Below are 22,237 nucleotides of genomic sequence, written 5' to 3'. Positions count from 1 at the left end.
ATGACCCTGACGGCATCCCGGACAAATCCCGAAATCCATCCAGAAATGATCTTGGGAAGGTCCAAAATGATCCCGAAATAGTCTCGGAAAAGTCCAGAAATTACCCTGACGGGTTCCCGGACGAATCCCGAAAGCCATCCTTAAATGATCCCGAAAAAGCCCCGAAATGACCCTGACGGGATCCCGAAAGGATTCCGAAAACTATCCAGAAATGATGCCGGAAAGGTCCTCAAATTATCCCCCAATAGTCCCGAAATGACCGTGACGGGATCCCGAACGGATCCCGACAACTATCCAGAAATAATGCCGAAAGGGTCCGCAAATGATCCCGTATTAGTAGAGAAAAAGTCCCGAAATAACCACGACGGGATCCCGGACGAATCCCAAAAACCATCCAGAAATGATGCCGGTAGGTATCCCAAATGATCCCGAAATAATCCCGAAATGACCTCGTCGGCATCCCGGACGGATACCGAAAATTATCCAGAAATGATGCCGGAAAGGTCCACAAATGATTCCCTAATAGTCCCGAAATTACCCTGACGGGATCCCGGACGGATCCCGAAAACCATCCAGAAATGATGCCGAAAGGGTTCCAAATGATCCCGTATTAGTCGTGAAAAAGTCCCGAGATGTCCCCGACGGCATCCCGGACGGATCCCGAAAACTATTCAGAAATGATGTCGAAAGGGTCCCCAAATGATCTCGTATTAGTCGAGAAAAAGTCCCGAAATTACCCCGACATACTCCAGAAAAAGATCCGAAATGGCTCCGAGGGAATCAACGACGGATCGCGAAAACCATACAGAAATGATTCCGGAAGGATCCCAAAATGATCCCGAAATAGTCCGGAAATGACCCAGATGGGATCCCGCACAGATCCAGAAATGATCCCGGAAGGGTCCAAAAACTATTCCGGAAAAGTAACAAAAAATCCCGAAATGGCTCCTACGGCATCCCGGACGGATCCAGAAATGATCCCAAAATGGTCCCGAAATGACCCTGATGGATCCGGCAAACCATCAAGAAATTATGCCGGAAGGGTCACCAAATGATCCCGAAATAAAACAGAAAAAGTCACGAAACGACCCCTAGAGGATCCCCAAATGATCCCGTATTAGCCCCGAAAAAGTCCCAAAATGACCCTGACGGGATCCCGAAAGGATTCCGAAAACAATCCAGAAATTATGCCGCAAAGGTCCTCAAATGATCCCCTAATAGTCCCGAAATGACCGTGACGGGATCCCGACAACTACCCTGAAATGATGCCGAAAGGGTCCGCAAATGATCCCGTATTAGTCGAGAAAAAGTCCCGAAATGATCACGACGGGATCTCGGACGAATCCCAAAAACCATCCAGAAATGATGCCGGTAGGTATCTCAAATGATCCCGAAATAGTCCCGAAATGACCTCGTCGGCATCCCGGACGGATCCCGAAAATTAACCAGAAATGATAACGGAAAGGTTCCCAAATGATCCCCTAATAGTCCCGAAATCACCCTGATGGGATCCCGAAAACCATACAGAAATAATGCCGAAAGGGTTCACAAATGATCCCGTATTAGTCGCGAAAAAGTCCCGAAAACCATCCAGAAATGATGCCGAAAGGGTTCCCAAATGATCCCGTATTAGTCGCGAAAAAGTCCCGAAATGACTCCGACGGGATCCCGGACGGATCCCGAAAACCATCCAGAAATGATGCCGGAAGAGCCCCAAAATGATCTCGAAAAAGTCCCCAAATTACCCCGAGGAGATCCTGGACGGTTCCCGAAAACCATCCAGAAATGATGCCGGAAGAGCCCCCAAATGATCCCGAAAAAGTCCCCAAAAGACCCCGACGAGATCCCGGACGGATCCCGAAAACCATCGAGAAATGATGCCGGAAGAGCCCCCAAATGATCCCGAAAAAGTCCCCAAATGACCCCGACGAGATCCCGGACGGATCCCGAAAACCATCCAGAAATGATGCCGGAAGATCCCCCAAATGATCCCGAAAAAGTCCCCAAATGACCCCGACGAGATCCCGGACGGATCCCGAAAACCATCCAGAAATGATCCCGAAAAAGTCCCCAAATGACCCCGACGAGATCCCGAACTGATCCCGAAAACCATCCAGAAATGATGCCGAATGATCCCGTATTAGTCGCGAAAAAGTCCCGAAATGACCCCGACGGGATGCCGGACGAATCCCGAGGACCATTCAGAAATGATGCCTAAAGGGACCCAAAATAACCCCGAAAAAGTCCCGTAATGATCCCGGAAACCATCAAGAATTTATCTCTCCAAGGTACGCAAATGATCCCGAAAGTACCCCGACGGGATCCCGGACGGATCCCGAAAACCATCCAGAAATGATGCCGGAAGGGTCCCCAAATGATTGCGAAATAGTCCCGAAAATGTCCCTAAATAACCCCGACGGGATCCCGAAAACAATACAGAAATGATCACGGAAGGGTCCCAAAATGATCCCGAAATAGTCCCGACAAAGTCCCGAAATTACCCCGGCGTAATCCCGGACCGATCCCGAAAACCATCCAGAAATGATCCCGGAAGGGTCTCGATATGACCCTTACGGGATTACAAATACGGTGAAGCTAATTATAAAACCATGTTGATAAGGCAGCAGACGCATTGGAGCGAATAAAAAGTTACATAGAAACATACAGGTAAAGCTAATAAAAGCGTGCTAATAAAAACAATTGGGGGAGGGCGGATGGCGGGAGTAGAGGAGAGGACCACTGATCGTTCCTCCAAAATTGTCTAGATCTCGTTCTGTATGTACCAGATACCAAAAACTATTGATTTAGGAGAAAATTTATATTAAGTTATAACAATTTATAGATTTTACACCAGAGGGGTAGATAAAGGGGGCGGGCGGAGGGTGTCACTGCTTACTTTGTAAGCCCTCGACTTATTTGACGCCTTGAGTCTGTGATATTGGTGAAGGCCAGTATACGTAAAGTTATAATGTGTAAAAATTATTGAAAAAAAATTTCTCGAAGGGGTCGTGGGACCCCCACCCCTCTTTCCATGCTCGAAAAAAATTTCGCTAGTAGACTACTGTCTGTGTCCCAAATTTCATCAAAATCCGTGTAGCCATTCTGGCGTGATTCAGTCGCAAAGACGAAAAAATATAATAATTAAATTATAACTGTTCATAGGGGGGGACCACGCCCCTTTTGAAAAATATATAGCTAGTAGATCCTTCTAGACTAGTGGCTATATGTGTGCAAAATTTCATCCACATCGGTCCAGCCGTTCTTGCGTTATTGAGCCACAAAGACAAACGTCTGGACAAACATCCAAACATCCAAACATCCAAACATCTTAACATCCAAACTTTCCCATTTATAATATATATTAGATTAGATATTAGATATTAGATTTTACAACTGAAAGAAAATTGTTGAAAGAATACTTTGAAAAATAAATATTTAAACAACACCCTTTCAAGGGGTTGCCAACGTAATATATAGCTTCTCCAACCCAATTGTCAACCTCACATATCCGTGGCGAATCCTGTTTCATTAACAGCCAAGGCTCTGGCGACCCCGAACTCCTCATGGATCTAGGGGGTGGGAGGGCGGTATGGCCTAGAAGGTCGCATGTTGTCATACCAAATCGTTCCCGAGACGTTCGGGCTTAGTACCGGAACAGGGTCTGCATCCGGCAAAGGACAATGAACATTCGATAACACTCCCCAAGGCCCTCGGGGAGTGTGCTTATCGTTACAACAAGAACCTCCAAAAAAAATAAAAGAAAATGGCTTAGCAAAGAAACAACACAGTTAATGGATGTCAATTCGATTTGGGAGCAAAGTGGCTGTAATTGTCAAAAAATTTATCTGCCGAGCAAACTTCTAGTAATTGATCATGGATATTCACGAATATGCAATTCGATAGCTATCGGATGTTGAGTACACTGAAAGAAATGGTGCTAGTAAAATCAACAAATCGATTCTGTTGTTCTTGACTTAACGGAGATTCGGTGAAATTGATCGAATTATGGTTAATTCGACCGAGTTCTTTGTCAAGCGAACAAATTAGTTTAATTATTTCAACAGAAGAGAAATTGTCCCTCTTAAGATAACAAAACTCTGTAAAATTTACAGATTCCTAATCCACCTAACTGATTTTTTTGTTAACACAACTGATCTCACATGGCGGCCACCGTGGTGAGATGGTAGCGTGCTCCGCCTACCACACCGTATGCCCTGGATTCGCACCCCGGGCAAAGCAACATAAACATTTTAGAAATAAGGTTTTTAAATTAGAAGAAAATTTTCTAAGCGGGGTCGCCCCTCGGCACTGTTCGGCAAGCACTCCAAGTGTTTTTCTGCCATGAAAAGATCTCAGTGAAAACTCATCTACCTTGCAAATGCCCCAACATAGGTACTTTCGGACAAAGCTGTCGCAACAACTTTTTGTTCATTTGACTACTAAAACGGTCAATTACGAATCAACGATTTGTGCGCAGTTGATTCAACATCTTGTTGCGATGGATAAAAATTGACAGAAATTTCGTTTGAATTGACCCGTATTTCGGTTGATTTACCAGTCTTTCTCTTTCAGTGTACGACGTTTCGAAAGTTTATGTTATGAAAACCGAAAACGATCATTTGTTACAAGTTCCCTTTCCATATCGAATTACGGAAAGACACCACAGGACTACGATTGCAAGAAAGGTTTTGCTTACCAATAATTGATTATGTTTCTGATTTGATTGCAATTAATTTATAGTCATCGCTTCCAATGAAATTTAATAACAAATTTAAATTGCAAAATTTAATCTAAATTCCTCAATTGTAATTAACTCGTATTTATGTGTAGACTGCAGTCAATCTGGAGAAGTAACTAAGAACTGTAATTGTGATCGCAAAATATGCAATAATTTAATGTAAAAGTCTAGTTGAGGGGTCGACTGCTAATACGCTACCAAACATATCTAGAGAGGTGCCAAAAGACGCGGCTTGACATCAGTATTAATAATCCGAAGGCTGAAAATAAAAATTTTAACTCGTTCAAAAGATATTAACGAAAAACTGAAAAATGCCCCGCGGGTCCCTCCGAAACCTTTCTGCATTGGCGGCCTTCGGCCGCGCTTATAAAAAATTATCCTGGGTGGGTCCGACACCGGCTTGGAGATCAAAACTATATCCGCCTTCGGATTATTGTTGTCGAGGTCAATACGCGTCTTTTGACACCTCTTTCGATATTTTTGGTAGCGTATTAGCAGTCGACCCCTCAACTACATAGCCTTTTACCTCATTTATATTACTCAAATAAATTTTTGAATGCCAATAGCTTTCTTAACAAAAGTGAGTGATCCAACACACAACTACAACATCACATAGCATCATATTTGATTGCAATCTTTTACAGCCCCGTTTTTTGTTATATAAAAACAGTAAACAACAAGTAAGGAAGGTTAAGTTCGGGTGTAACCGAACATTACATACTCAGTTGAGAGCTATGGTGACAACACAAGGGAAAATAACCATGTAGGAAAATGAACCGAGGGAAACCCTGGAATGTGTTTATATGACATGTGTATCAAATGAAAGGCATTAAAGAGTATTTTATGAGGGAGTGGGCCATAGTTCTATAGGTGGACGCCATTTAGGGATATAGCCATAAAGGTGGATCAGGGTTGACTCTAGAATGCGTTTGTACGATATGGGTATCAAATGAAAGCTGTTAATGAGAATTTTAAAAGGGAGTGGGGCTTAGTTCTATAGGTGAACGCCTTTTCGAGATATCGCCATAAAGGTGGACCAGGGGTGACTCTAGAATGAGTTTGTACGATATGGGTATAAAATTAAAGGTATTAATGAGGGTTTTAAAAGGGAGTGGTGGTTGTTGTATAGGTGGTCGCCGTTTCGAGATATCGCCATAAAGGTGGACCAGGGGTGACCCTAGAATTTGTTTGTACAATATGGATATCAAAAGAAAGGTGTTAATGAGTATTTTAAAAGGGAGTAATCTTTAGTTCCATAGGTGGAAGCCGTTTCGAGATATCGCCATAAAGGTGGGCCAGGGGTGACTCTAGAATTCGTTTGTGCAATATGGGTATCAAACGAAAGGAGTTAATGAGTATTTTAAAAGGGAGTGGGCCTTAGTTCTATAGGTGGACGCCTTTTCGAGGTATCGCAATAAAGGTGGACCAGGGGTGACTCTAGACTTTGTTTGTATGATATGGATATCAAACGAAAGGTGCTAATGTGTATTTTTAAAAGGGAGTGGGCCTTCGTTCTATAGGTGTTCGCCTTTTCGAGATATCGGCATAAAGATGGACCAGGGGTGACTTTAGAATATGTTTGTTCGATATGGGTATCAAATGAAAGGTGTTAATGAGTATTTTAAAAGGGCGTGGGGCTTAGTTCTATAGGTGGACGCCTTTACGAGATATCGCCATAAAGGTGGACCAGGGGGTGACTCTAGAATGAGTTTGTACGATATGGGTATAAAATTAAAGGTATTAATGAGAGTTTTAAAAGGGAGTGGTGGTAGTTGTATATGTGAAGGCGTTTTCCAGATATCGACCAAAATTTGGACCAGGGTGACCCAGAACATCTTCTGTTGGATACTGCTAATTTATTTATATATGTAATATCTGCCAAGATTTTAATGGTTTTTTATTTCGCCCTGCAGAAGTTTTTCATTTTCTTCTACTTAATATGGTAGGTGTTACAACCATTTTATAAAGTTTTTTCTAAAGTTATATTTCGCGTCAATAAAACAATCCAATTACCTTACCATGTTTCATCCTTTTTTTCGTATTTGGTATAGAATTATGGCATTTTTTTCATTTTTGGTAATATTCGATATCGAAAAAGTGTGCGTGGTCATAGTCGGATTTCGGCCATTTTTTATACCAATACAAAGTGTGTTCAGATAAGTACGTGAACTGAGTTTAGTAAAGATATATTGATTTTTGCTCAAGTTATCGTGTTAACGGCCGAGCGGAAGGACAGACGAACGACTGTGTATAAAAACTGGGCGTGGCATCAACCGATTTCACAGAAAACAGTTAACGTCATAAAATCTATGCCCCCACCAAATTTCAAGAGGATTGGTTAATTTTTGTTCGACTTATGGCGTTAAAAGTATCCTAGACAAATTAAATGAAAAAGGGCGGAGCCACGCCCATTTTGAAATTTTCTTTTATTTTTGTATTTTGTTGCACCATATCATTACTGGAGTTGAATGTTGACATAATTTACTTATATACTGTAAAGATATTACATTTTTTGTTAAAATATTACTTTAAAAAAATTTTTTTTTAAAAGTGGGCGTGGTCCTTTTCCGATTTTGCTAATTTTTATCAAGCGTACATATAGTAATAGGAGTAACGTTCCTGCCAAATTTCATCATGATATCTTCAACGACTGCCAAATTACAGCTTGCAAAATTTTAAACTACCTTCTTTTAAAAGTGGGCGGTGCCACGCCCATTGTCCAAAATTTTACTAATTTTCTATTCTGCGTCATAAGTTCAACCGGCCTACCAAGTTTCGTCGCTTTATCTGTCTTTTGTAATGAATTCTCGCACTTTTTCGGTTTTTCGAAATTTTCGATATCGAAAAAGTGGGCGTGGTTATAGTCCGATATCGTTCATTTTAAATAGCGATCTGAGATGAGTGCTCAGGAACCTACATACCAAATTTCATCAAGATACCTCAAAATTTACTCAAGTTATCGTGTTAACGGACGGACGGACGGACGGACGGACGGACATGGCTCAATCAAATTTTTTTTCGATCCTGATTATTTTGATATATGGAAGTCTATATCTATCTCGATTCCTTTATATATGTACAACCAACCGTTATCCAATCAAACTTAATATACTCTGTGAGCTCTGCTCAACTGAGTATAAAAAGTGCAACAGAATAATAAAACATTTCATTACCCAAAAGCTCACTAATCGTTTGCAGATGATTTTGTAGTTCGCGTTGATGTCGTGCTCTAACACCCATCCTGTATAAAATGACCATCCAACCTGTGAGTACAGCGAAAATACCCAATGTGCTTATTATAAAAATACCGGTAGCTGTTTTCAAATCTGGATACTGTTCAGTTTTCGGAAAATAATAATTTGGCTTATGTGAATACCAACGACGATCGTGTTGTAAATGTGCCCAATCCTCTTCGCATGTATCCGGCTCATCTGTACCATCACCGCAATGATCGAAACCATCACAATGTAAACGTATGGATATGCAATGATTATTGCCACATAAAAATTCCGAACCAATATAACAATCTACAATTCAAATATTTAACCCATTATGAACCATAAATTTTCTCATAACGCAATTGCTTACTTAGATAATTGAATACACTGTAGGAAATTGCCAATTTCGATGACATACCAAAAACGCCACGTAAACGTATATAATAACCAGTGAGTACAGGTACAATATGATTCTCTTTACTCATGCCATTGTTAGGCCAAACGACACTCTCTATTTCAGCTGCATCGGATGTTGTACCCAAACGTATAGTTAGATCCGAACGTGAAGCCATATCATGAAATTCCTCAACGCGCAGCGATATGTGGGTTTTCATCATCATATAATTATTACCAGGTTTTATGATCCATATACAATCGTAAAATCTTATATCGGTGCTATTTTCAATCATATTCATCATAGTAATTGCACCACCTGGCCCTGAAACCATGCCACCACAATCTACAAAAAGAAATTAAAGATTAAAAAGTATGTAAACATTAGGTAAACTGACATGAAGCACTAAGGATCAACCGATTATAAAAGCTAGATTAGATCAGTTGTGACAACCTCCAGCGGGTTAGGGGGCTTGAATATAACCGCGGCAGGTATGCCTGTCGTAAGAGGCTACTAAAATACCGAAATGGATTAAGGGGTTGTGTAGCGCATCAACTCTTCAAGGGGATGCCAGCGCAATTTATAGCTTCTCCAACATAAATATCAACCTCACCTACCTGTGGTGTATCTTGTTTCGTTAGCAGCCGAGGATCTAGCGACCCCGAGTTCCTCCTAGTACTAGGGGGGGGGGCGGTATGACCTAGAAAGTTCAATGTGGTCATATTAAATCGTTTCCGAGATGGGTGGGGTTGTATGTTAATAGTACTGGTGCTTGTTAACAGAACTTACCGGATCTATATCCGACAAAGGACAAACAGCATCGATAACACTCCCCAAAAGAGAGTGAGAGAGTACAAAAGGAACAACAACATCAGTTGAGGCAGTCCTAATAAACTTCAGAAGTGACAATGTAATCATTATATGGATATGGAGTACAGTTTTAAAAGGCTTATTAGTAGATGTTGATTGGATTTCGAAAATTCAAGATCCACTATAGATGCAATACAAACAGTTGTCAATGTAGCCCGTTAAGCCATAACCTGAAGTCAAAACAAAAGAAGCTATGTGCATTGATTACTGTGGATATTAAAATGCTTTTAACACTGCGAACTGGATGCAGATAATGACAGCGCTAAGGAACTTTTGCACACCTGCTTCCTTAGAATAATTGGTAGCTGTTTTAGCGACAGAGTACTCCTCTTTGAGACGGATGAGGGACTAATAAAGCAAAACATCACCGGGATCTGTTCTAAGCAATGCGATATGTGACGGTGTGCTACAAATCGATCTTCCCGGAGGCACGCAAATTGTCGGCAATACAGATGATATTGTCGTAGTAGCGGTGGCCAAGAAACTGGATATGCGCCAAGCATTGGGTTATGATGCCGAAGGAAGAATAAAATAATGGCTGACGAACATGGAGCTGGAGACGGCTAGCAATAAGAAAGTAAAATGGCGTTTCTAGTGATGACGCGATGGCTGCTTACCTAAAGGGAGCGCAGAGAAATGCACATGCGAAGCAGTTGCGACTAAATCGCCTACACATATGTCAAACGCACGTTTTTATGTCCCCTGCCATTCATTAAAAACATGTGAAATTGTCCCCAACCGTCATTCTCTCACGTAAGACTTAATTAAAAAATAAATAAAAAAAATAAATGTAAGGCGCGATAACCTCCGAAGAGATCTAAGGCCGAGCTTCTCTTCCAATTTGCGTCGTGCTCCTCTTGATTTTCCCTACAAATTGGCCGGACGGGACCTACATGTTTTATGCCGGCTCCGAACGGCATCTGCAAGGCAGATGAGTTTTCACTGAGAGCTTTTCATGGCAGAAAATACACCCGGAGCGCTTGCCAAACACTGCCGAGGGGCGACCCCGCTTAGAAAAATTTTCTTCTAATTGAAAAACCTTATTTCTAAAATTTTGATGTTGCTTTGCCCGGGAGTTGAACCCAGGGCATGCGGTGTGATAGGCGGAGCACGCTACCATCACACCACGGTGGCCGCCAAAGAGACGTAAGACTTAATTATCTGATATAAAAAAAGCATAATCAAAGGACTGAAACGAAAACAAAAAAAAAAAGAGAATAAAAAAAAACCTGAATAACATGTTATTGGAAGAGAAATCGATTTCTTTGCAAGGAATTCCGATACAGTCTCGCATTGGGTCAAACAATCGCTGTGTTTCTTCTCGCTCTTCTTCGGTACGCATTCTCACATCACAGCAATATTACACCCACTTGAAAACCGCAACGGGCATGGTTTGTCAAAACGCGACTCTATAGAACGGACGATGTACAATATTAAAGTCTTATTGCTCATGGTAAATAACATTGAACACCTTCAAATGCATCTAATTTAGTAAACATTCTTCGGAAAGTCTTAAATGTTTTCTTTTTTTTGTTATGTCGGAACTAATACATGCACAACAACACGTGCAGAATGCAGCACGTCGATTGTACTGCTTTCATGTTCTTTTTAATATCTTTAAATCTAAACGATTTGCGAATAAATGAGCGGGTTAGCCGCCAACGCGGAATAGGAGATATATGTAAGCCCCCGAAATCCGCTAGGTTCAAGGGGTAAGAGAAAGGCAGTAAAAAATATATAGGAATCATATTACTGAGTTAATTGTGGAAACTCTACGCGTAGGAGAGTTCGAAGAAAGACTCCACGGTACTGTATGTCTACATGAGATTGTGGAGATGGACGTAGGGCTATTGTCAAGTATGGCGACTGTCAAGTCCATCCTTTGTTTGGGGACCTTGTTTAATAGGTAGGAACAAAAAGAACTTATCTATAAAAACCAGAAGGGATGCGTATTATTAATTACGAGCCGGACCCGTTCGCATCTTCCGCAACCAATATAAAAGTATCTTATCAAATATCAACAAAAATCAGCTGTTCTATCAATCAATTAAAACTTACCAGCTTGCGCTTCCATCTAGCGTATGATAGCAACTGCCAGTAATGCAGTGCAAATATTCACAATAGAGCCTTAGTACAAATATATATCTTTGTGTGCTCATATATTTTTAACAAATTATTTTAACAAAATATAGCTAAGCAAAAGCTTTAGTACCAAAATTGCCAAAATCTCGCTAATAGCCCGAATCTCCATACAAAACTTTATTTATAGATTTGTATTCCAAATAAGAGCGAAATGGGGACCCGTACATAAAAACAGCAATTAGAAATAATATATATGATAATTATAACGAGAGCATTAAAAACTACCCCAACAGAAGCATTCCATGCCATTCTGCACATCCCACCAGCAAATAAAGTGGCCGCAGTAGTAGTATAACGTCATTTAGCACAGGGGGAAGAGATTACAAGGCCCTGAGCTTTGAAAGATACCTATCTTGGAGTGACAATTGAAGTGCTGGGTTGGTGCAAGGGTACACCAAACTAACGAAAGGGCGGGGTAGGGTTTGCTATAAAATCTAGCGATCCATAAATATGCAGATGCCGCAAACTACCTGATCACTGTAGTATCCTCGGTTGGAAAATTATTACTGTGTTGCAAGTAGAAACACTGGAGTAAGTGGGCTTAAGCTATAGGCCATTCAGCATATATTGATACCCAAGTGTCATTAAGGCAACAATTTCACAACGCATTGCATCAATAAGTGCAAGAATACGATATAATCCCCTCAGGGAGGAGATTAATTCTCTACTGGGCTCCCGGTAGGAAGTGCGGGCTGCAGGAACAAACGATTGAGCATGCTCTGCCTGCATGTCCTGCTCTCGCCAGATAAGACTATTAGGAGCGTCCCAGCTATCAGATATGGCTGCGGCATATGAGGAAGTTCTTAGAAAGCGTGTACTATTTGTCAAAAAAAAAAAAAAAAAAAGCAATTACATCGGGCGATATACCTTTGAGGAGATTTCAACTAAGCTTGTCTTCTGATTTGCATCGGGTTTCTTTCTTAATTTTTCCCTACAAATCGGTGGGACGGAACCTACATGCTTTATGTCCACTCCAAACGGCAGCTGCAATGCCGATGCATTTTCGCTGAGAAGTTTTTCATGGCAGAAATATACTCGGAGTCTTTGCCTAGCTTCTGCCGAGGGGCGACCCTGATAGGAAAAAATCTTTTCTAATGGGGGAAAACATTTTCTAAAGATTTTATGTTGCTTTTTCCGGGCTTTAAACCCTGGACGTTCGGTGCGGTAGGCAAGCCCGCTATCACCAAACAACGGCGGCTGCCAAGGGGTCGGAGTAATTTTAAAATAAAGAATCAAAACGGGTCGTTTCGGTGGTCCGAGTTGGTCAACTTTTAGAGAATGTAATAAGTTGTACGTGATGATTGATTCTGCTTGGGAGGGCTGCGCTGTGCAGTCTCATCCATTCAATTGCCAAATTTGTAAGTAATCCTCATTATAATTCTCAGACTGGTTTTGGGGAATTTTATTATGACTTCATATCGCACTTCCATGACGTCTTTTGAAATTTTTTATATTTGGGAACTTCAGTTTATATGCCGGCTCTGTTACCAAGTGGCGTAACCCTCTTTGTCTGCTGTTGTTGTTGTCGTTGAAGCGATAAAGACACTCCCCGAAGGTTTTATGGAGTGTTATCGATGTTGATGGTCCTTTTCCGGTTATAGATCCGGTACGTTCTGGTAACAAGTACCACAAAGGTACAAGTCCGACCATATTGAGAACGATTTAATATGACCACATTGAGCCTTCTAGGTCATCCCGCCCCACCTAGTTTCATGAGGAACTTGAGGTCGCCATTTCCTCGGCTGCTAAAGAAACAGTATTCACCATGGGTAGGTGAAGTTGACAAATGGGTTGGAGAAGCTATGAATTGCGCTGGCGACCTGTTGAAACGATTGCTCTACACAACCGCTTTGAATCATTTGGGTATTTAAGTCGCCTCTTACGACAGGCATACCTACCGCTGGTATAGTCTAAGCCCCCTTAACCGGGACGATGTTTTTCAGCTCTTCCCTTTCTTCTGATAGCAGTGAGGGTTTTCTGCTTTTTTAATTTTTATGAGCTTTGTCCGCGATCATTATTAGATCCGACTAATAACGGGTTCTTTTAGATTGTATTTTACTCATAAGCATCACTGAACACCGTTATATATCTACAAGATCCAAATCATATGGCCTTGCCCAATTTTGGATATCTCAAAGGCGGAGGAAATCCTCACTCCGCTGGGATTCATTAGGGCCAGATCTCACAACACTGGTTCAACAAGGACAATAAGAGCTGGAAAGGATTACAGTCTTTCATAGGGTGAACGCAACTACCATGAAAAATGGCCTCCAGGCATAAGCGAAATGGATAAAGGGTTCTACAACTGGAGTACATTAGCACAATTATCTGGGGACTAACATAAAGGACTTCTCCTCGTAATACAGTTTTGTGTAACTTCAAATGAAACTTGTTCGCACCGGAAATTTTAGCTTATTTCGAATTAAGATTTAGTTTTACTCGATCTTACCTGTGTATGGCACCAAACGATCCTCCTTCAATTGCTTCGAGGACACAAAAGAGATCTCGGCACGAAATCCAACACCCGCATTACCATTACCACGAAATTGTAGCAACAATGATTTTCCATTGCTTATTGTGATGGGCGGACGAAAATGTTCACCGGTATAGGAGTCCAACATTTGACCGTTCGAATCGAATATTTCCAAAGTTGAGGTGAGACCCAATTGAAAGTCAGTAAAATCTAAACGCACTTGACAATTTTCCGATTCACATGTTAATATATGTTCAATACCATAATCACGAGGGTAAGGCATTGGAAAATAAGGCGTGGAGATGACATGAGGTGGATTGTTAGAATAATTGCTGATAATGGCCTGACGCGGCGAGCCGCTGACAATTTTAACATTTCCTAAGAAAGGGAGATCCAAGGTAAAAACATAAAATTTCTTATTAAAACAAAACCAAACGATTTAACCCCTTAATGCGCACTTTAAGGCCCGGTTTGGTTTTTCAGTAGCTGGTTAAGCTAAGCTTAAACTAAGTTTGCTTAAACTCTAGACAAATTTAAACTCCAGTTAAACTACTGAGCAGTTTTTCAGTCACATTTTAAGGCCGCCTTTGGGGTATGCTTTTGTGCGGCAACATTGGTTTTTTTATTATCTAGATAATTTGTAGATACGGCAACAGCTGGATTTTGTTTACCCAACAAACATGGAAAAAAAATTCTCCAGCGAAATTTATATATATAGTTCCGAAAGTGATATCCGACATCATTATTTAATTATTATTAAACCATATAGTTCTTGAGTTGTTATTAAACTTTATTCTCCAATCACTGCCAACCTTTGAGAAATTTTGTTGAATTAAAAGTTTTCGAGTTAATCTCCAACGTCACTAATATTTTCCAATTAATATACTAATTTCGAGGGATCTTGAGAAATGTACAGTTCTCAAATGAATATTCAACAAGTTTCTCCAGTTTATATCCTACATTGGATATCGAGTTGCGGTGAAGTTGAAAAAAAATCTCCAAGGTGGTACCACCATAGCAAATACCTATTTATTTTGAGAAATAAACATCTAATTAACGGCAGTAATGAGGCGTAAGGAACCAAACATAAATTATATATGCGGCCGCCGTGGTGTGATGGTAGCGTGCTCTGCCTACCACACCGAAGATCCTTGGTTCACGCCCCGGGCAAAGCAACATCAAAATTTTAGAAACAATGTTTTTCAATTAGAACCCACTTTTTCTAAGCGGCGTTGCGGCTCGGCAGTGTTTCGCAAGCACTCCGTTTGTATTTCTACCATGAAAAGCTCTCAGTGAAAACTCATCTGCCTTGCAGATGCCGTCCGCAGTCGACATAAAACAAGTAGGTCCCGTCCGGCCAATTTGTAGGAAAAATTATAAGGAGCAGGACGAAAATTGGAAGAGAAGCTCTGTCTAAAATCTCTTCGGAGGTTAGAGTGTCAAATTTATTTATTTTTTAAATTATATATATTTAATTTTATTTTCGTGAAAAAACTGTAGTATGGAATCTTACATTCGAGTCCAGTTAAAGAACCACAAAATTTGTTCCCTCTTTTCCTGAGGTCGATACGATTCTCGAGTTGAGCCACTGTTTCGAAACAATTCTTGAGAAGTATGCCTAGTTATCAACATGAGCTCTAATGGTACTCAAGCCCAAATGCTTGTTGGGTATATTCGACGCCATTTCGAACGAACGGAAATCACCGATAGGTTAATTAGAGTTTAACCCAGCCAGATTGGCCGCTTAAGCTCAGCTTAAACTTCAGTTAAAGTAGACTGAAAAACTGCAAAATAAGTTTAAGAGTAGTTTAACTGACAAACTGAGTTGAACTTGTACTGAAAAACCGGGCCTAAGTAAACGAAAATTTTTTGTTTTTAAAACTTTTCCGTTTGGGATTTAAGGGTTAAGAGTGCTGGAAAATAACAGGTATACATACTCTCCGAGAAATACTGCAACGAAAACACATGACTATTTGTGGCACGATAGAAAAATTTCAATAACAATGTACGCGTCTTGCTGCGAAACACTTTGCCATCGCCGCAAAATTCTTGTCCAGAGATGGTCGTATCATAGGGAGGTTCGGAGAATTGTATGTGTTCGCAAGGACAGAGTGACGATTTGCCAATACCAGAATTAGTGATGCGTTCGCATGTCTTGGAGAAATTGACATGTGTAAATGTTATGCGTATGACACATTCCGCGCAGGTGACAAGTTCCAAATTACATTGATACCAAATATCGGTACTGCTGCGTTCTTTCATATGGCTGGGGTTTGTGGGCGAAAACAGAGTGCTCTAGAATGTGGAGGAGACATTTTATTTGGTTGCAGTTAAGGCACACTTAAAAATATTGTTTAAGGAATTAATGTTTCCAAATCAAGATTAAATAGCTAAGGGCATAGAACAGACTGAAATAAAAGCGCCGAAAAAATGGCGCTAATGTCTAACCCGATAGCTGAACCTGCTTTTCTTCACACGTATGGCTGCTCGTCTGAAGAACCGAAAGGCACGCATAGTAGCGTATCGGATTTAAATCCGACAAAGGATTGCCCAAATCTGTTAAATTCCGCTAATGTTGCCCTGATAAGGAAACAACACGAAGGTCATGAACTTTGGATAAAACCTTGGGAGATCCAAGTGAGTCGGGACCGAAGTACTTTCGACTAGTTCTGGCAAAAGCTGAATAATCACGCATAAAGTGATTTGGTGATTCCACCTCATCATCCTCCATACAGCTGCAGCAGGATGGAGTTTCCAGTATATTGAGACGTGCCGCATGGATACCCATGGGACAGTACCCTGTCAAAACCCCAATGACCATTGATAGGTGAGCCTTAGTGAACCCAATTATTTCAGCAGACCTCCTGCTATCCACTTTCGGCCAGAAAGATCTTGCTACCCTGCAAGACGTGGTGTCCGCCCAACGTTTGCTGAGCTGACTGAAGTCCCAGCTAAGGAGGAGTAAACCACAGGTGGCCAGCGGAATACCGAAATCGATGCGGGCTAAGAGATCCGCTTGACAGTTACCCGGGATATCACTATGGCCCGGGACCCAGATAATCTTAATTGTAAAATAATTCGATGCAATCGCAAGCGAGGTGAGGCACTCCCAGACCACCCTCGATCGCACTGTAGTTGAGCTCAAGGCCGCGGGAGTGCTTTACAACAATAACAAAAGCAGACCGAAGTAAATAAAGGACACAAATTGTCATCGATATCCTCTAAAGGAAATTTAAGAAAACTTACAGCTCCAATAGGGCTGAACATGGGTGTTAGAGCCGTTGATTCCACATTTAAAGTGAAACGATGGTTGGTGTCATGAGGCGATATATTACATGTATGATGTAGTATATTGCGTATGTCGGGGTAGATTCTAGATAAGTAAGAGTTTAACTCATCACAACATCAAGATCTCCCTAGGGAGGCTGCTTTAATTTGTGCTATTCAAAATCTTTTTCCGCTAATAGGTCAGAGGTTATTGGATGATAAATTTCATCAGGGGCATTCTATGAAAAGAAATTTATGTGAAGAACACGATATTGCAGATAACTACAAATACTTTATCTCAATGCCGAAGGAAAAATTGGTTCTTTTAAAGTTAAATATCGGAATATATGTTTTTTTATTCGGTTGATTTCGGGTCAAAATGGTCGCAGCCCGGGCAAAAATACGGCTTTTGGGTAAAAGTCTAATTAAGAGGTCGACTGCTAATACGCTACCAAAAATATCGAGGAGGTGTCAAAAGACGCGCATTGTCCTCGACAACAATAATCCGAAGGCCGAAAAGAAAATTTTTTTATCTCTGTCCGGAGATATTTGCAGTTGAAATTGGCAATGTTCATGTGGTTGTTGTAATGTTGTTAAGCCCACAAAAAGAACGGCGGGTAGAAGTGTTTTCCGCGGATATAGTTTTGGTCTCCAAACCGGTGTTGGACCCACCCAGGGTAATTTTTTATAAGCGCGGCCGCCAATGCAGAAAGGTGATCTGCGCAAAAATACTATGGATCCCACCCCCGGTCTCGAAGGGACGCGCGGGTCATTTTTCGGTGTTTAGTTAATATCTTTTGAACGAGTTAAAATTTTTATTCTCAGCCTTCGGATTATTAATACTGATGTCGATATTTTTGGTAGCGTATTAGCAGTCGACCCCTCAACTAGACTTTTACCGGCTTTTGTATATAAGCTGGTGGATTACTGACGCTCAGGCATTCTAACAGAGTTCGACCTCATCCCAGGTAGCATGGATTTCTTCCCACCGGGAAGTGTCCGCTCCTTTTGACACATTCAGCACTTATAGAGTCTATAGAACCTGTTCATGGATAGATCTAGGCGGGATGAAAGGGTTTGGGGTGGAGCACTCTGCCATGAGCTCGTTTCGCGGGAAGTTAAAACTTTGTGAGTTTAATATGTACACAGATAGTCAGGCGGGTAGCAACGCGCTAAGCTTTGCCACGGTAAGAATTAGGGCTGTAAGGTATTGCTCGACCTCAATTGCGGTGGCATCTAACTAAAAATTTGCTAAAAATTATCTGATTACCAGGGTGTAAAGATATCCCTGATAACTGTCAGGCTGATCTCTTAGACCGGGCAGGCCCTGGTGAGCTGAACATGTTTGCCAGTGGACTCTTTACGACTCCGCTGAACTTGTTTTCCAGTGAAAACTGTGGGATTTTGCTGTCCACTTGCTCTCTGATTCTGGAACTGCCCCATGGGAGCCCATTCTTTTTATGCCCATCTGTCAAGACTTTGGGAGGACATGGCTGTAAAATGTCGGTGTACCTTATTCGTGGCTCCATTGTTGCCCCGCAGCCAATCGCTAAATCTGGAAGCCCGTTGCACTGTTAGGAGTATGTAGTGACAAACGGAACAACACCAGCTATTTCTCTATCGCGATAAATAACGGTCATTGCGAGCTTCTCTCAAGTGGCCCAATGAAACCAGGCTAATACTGTTCACGCGATCGATTTACATATACATATATGTATATTAGGGCGGGTCAAATTGTAGGGGGGAAAAACTTCAGGTGCACATCCAGTTTCTGAATCTATGGGTCATACTGAGTAATATTGTCCATGGGATCATAGGTCTGAAATGAATTTCGAGCCTCCCTAATCAAATGAGAAAATTTTGATATAAAATTTTCTAACAAAATTAGGGAGGCTCGAAATTCATTTCAGACCTATGGTCCCATGGGCAATATTACTCAGTATGACCCATAGATTCAGAAACTGGATGTTCCTTTTCAACAATAAATTTGACCCGCTCAAATGTATATATAATAACTTGTTTTGTTTTTGTTTTCATTTGTTTTTTTTTTTTTTTTGATAACGCGGACTCCAGATTACTGAGCCATATGCTAATATTGGCCTTACTAATGTTGGAAAAAGTGCTTTAGTTGGCGCAAGGGTGCGGAAATGGAGGAAGATACTGTACACGTGTGTGCCAATGTTTCCAAACAAACGGACGGTGTCGGGTCTGCTGATTAGCCTCTCGATCCAGAAAAAAGTAGATCCTACAGCTGCCCAGATCACTGCAGTGTCTTTTAGGCGGAAATTGTAGCTGCACCAAGCACCAAATTAACTATTTCGATTTGGTCATAAAACGAAAGCACTTTTGGGTTTGAGTAGAGCAGAGTTCTTTAATCCTGATTTGAATCAATTCCGTTCACGAAGTATTTGAGTAAGTTAGCTCCAGGCTCAATTACGCACTCGAAAAGCCGATGTGGTGACATTACGCGCATGCAAATCCCCACGTTCGCCCAACTCCAAAAAATGTCGTCGTCCATTCCAATGATTGCATATATCAAGATCACGAAATGTATTAGATGGATAACCATTCACAGTTACCACCCATACTAACAGATGAGCCGCCGCATGCAGCAAGGAATATGTGAAGGACATATTCGTAGTTGTTGTTGTTTTCATGCGAGTATGCATATTTTGTATTAAGCGCGAGATATATGTATGTAAGTAAAAGAGGTATATTTGAGCACAACGGAAAGAATGAACGAGTATAGCGGTGCAAAGGATAACAGTTTGCGTGCGTTTTCGGAAACTAAAAACGGTCCTTGCGAATTAATTTGCCGTTTATTTAATTAGTGATTTTTATTGTTTGGTATATTCAGCGCGTTTTTAAACGAATGCATGTTGCACGTTTGGTAATTTCCGCGAGACTGCAACTAGCACTACGGCAAATCTAATAAAAGCTTGTTTGTCCATAGCTAAATTGAAGCCCATCAAGTGCTGGACAATGCGCGTTGGACAATATTGGTTTGAACAAGTAAGGAAAGCTTAATTCGGGTGTAACCGAACATTACATACTCAGCTGAGAGCTTTGGAGACAAAATAAGAGAAAATCACCATGTAGGAAAATGAACCTAGGGTAACCCTGGAATGTGTTTGTATGATATTGGTATCAAATGGAAGGTAAGAAATAGTATTTTAAAAGGGAGTGGGCCTTAGTTCTTTAGGTGGACGACTTTTCGAAAAATGGCCATAAAGGTGGACAAAGGGTGACTCTAGAATGTGTTTGTACGATATGGGTATCAAATGAAAGGTGTTAATGAGTATCTTAAAAGGGAGTGGGTCTTAGTTCTATAGGTGACCCAGAACATCATCTGTCGGGAACCACTAACTTATTTATATATGTGATACCACCAACAGTATTCCTGTCATGATTCCAAGGGCTTTGGAACTCGCCTTGCAGAACATTTTCATTTTCTTCTACTTAATATGGTAGATGTCACACCCATTTTACAAAGTCTTTTCTAAAGTTATATTTTGCGTCACAAAAACCAATCCAATCACCACGTTTCATCCCCGTTTTCGTATTTGGTATAGAATTATGAAATTTTTTTCATTTTTCGGAATTTTCGATATCGAAAAAGTGGGCGTGGTCATAGTCGGACCTTTTCCATTTTTAATACCAAGATAAAGTGAGTTCAGATAAGTACGTGAACTAAGTTTAGTAAAGATATATCGATTTTTGCTTAAGTTATTGTGTTAACGGCCGAGCGAAAGGACTGTGTATAAAAAGTGGGCGTGGCTTCAACCGATTTCACCCATTTTCACAGAAAACAGTAGAAGCTATGCCTTTCACAAGGATTGGTATATTTTTGTTCGACTTATGGCATTAAAAGTATTCTAGACAAATTAAATGAAAAAGGGCGGAGCCACGCCCATTTTGAAATTTTCTTTTATTTTTGTATTTTGTTGCACCATATCATTACTGGAGTTGAATGTTGACATAATTTACTTATATACTGTAAAAATATTAAATTTTTTGTTAAAATTTGACTTTTAAAATTATTTTTTTAAAAAGGGGGCGTGTTCGTTATCCGATTTTGCTAATGTTTATTTAGCACACATATAGTAATAGGAGTAACGTTCCTGCCAAATTTCATCATGATATCTTCAACGGCGGTCACCGTGGTGTGATGGTAGCGTGCTCCGCCTACCACACCGAATGCCCTGGGTTCACACCCCGGGCAAAGCAACATCAAAATTTTAGAAATAAGGTTTTTCAATTAGAAGACAATTTTTCTAAACGGGGTCGCCCCTCGGCAGTGTTTGGGCAAGCACTCCGAGTGTATTTCTGCCATGAAAAGCTCTCAGTGAAAACTCATCTGCCTCGCAGATGCCGTTCGGAGTCGGTATAAAACATGTAGGTCCCGTCTGGCCAATTTGTAGGGAAAATCAAGAGGAGCACGACGCAAATTGGAAGAGAAGCTCGGCCTTAGATCTCTTCGGAGGTTATCGCGCCTTACATTTATTTTTATTTATCTTCAACGGCTGCCAAATTACAGCTTGCAAAACTTTTAAGTTACCTTCTTTTAAAAGTGGGCGGTGCCACGCCCATTGTCCAAAATTTTACTAATTTTCTATTCTGCGTCACAGGTTCAACCCACCTACCAAGTTTCATCGCTTTATCCGTCCTTGGTAATGAATTATCGCAGTTTTTCGGTTTTACGAAATTTTCGATATCGAAAAAGTGGGTGTGGTTATAGTCCGATTTTATTAATTTTAAATAGCGATCTGAGATGGGTGCCCAGGAACTTATATACCAAATTGCATTAAGATACCTCAAAATTTATTCAAGTTATCGTGTTTACGGAAGGACGGACGGACATGGCTAAATGAAGTTCTTTTTTCGCCCAGATCATTTTGATATATAGAAGTCTATATCTATCTCGACTCGTTTATGCCGTTACAGGGTATCGTTATGCGAACAAAATTAATATACTCTGTGAGCTCTGCTCAGCTGAGTATAAAAATACAACGAGGTTGAGTGGATAAATAAATGAAATTAGATCGACTACAATTAAAAGAAAATTTAGGACGGTTAGAAATAATTTACAGTTACATAATCTTTCAGTTTTCAATGGCAAAGGCAAGTCTTTGAAG

General features: G+C 40.9%; 1 protein-coding gene across 2 annotated transcripts in view; it reads right to left on the bottom strand.

Moving 5' to 3' along the window:
* Culd (CUB and LDLa domain) overlaps positions 1–20,000 on the bottom strand; it is a 31,241-nt gene extending 11,241 nt beyond the window's left edge. For both annotated transcript variants that reach the window (XM_067787964.1, XM_067787965.1), the window contains exons 1-5: positions 19,544–20,000; positions 15,773–16,130; positions 13,812–14,213; positions 8,327–8,695; positions 7,912–8,265 (exon numbers count right to left, since the gene is read on the bottom strand). In XM_067787964.1, coding sequence (XP_067644065.1) covers positions 7,912–8,265; positions 8,327–8,695; positions 13,812–14,213; positions 15,773–16,130; positions 19,544–19,771 — 1,711 coding nt within the window. In that variant the 5' untranslated portion in view covers positions 19,772–20,000. The remainder of the gene's footprint in view (positions 1–7,911; positions 8,266–8,326; positions 8,696–13,811; positions 14,214–15,772; positions 16,131–19,543) is intronic.
* Positions 20,001–22,237: the final 2,237 nt, after the last annotated feature.

The sequence above is a fragment of the Eurosta solidaginis genome, chromosome 5 (genome assembly GCF_040869045.1).
Source record: "Eurosta solidaginis isolate ZX-2024a chromosome 5, ASM4086904v1, whole genome shotgun sequence".
Taxonomy (NCBI): domain Eukaryota; kingdom Metazoa; phylum Arthropoda; class Insecta; order Diptera; family Tephritidae; genus Eurosta; species Eurosta solidaginis.
The sequence above is the reverse complement of the archived record's forward strand: the minus strand, read 5'-3'. Positions and strand labels throughout refer to the sequence as shown.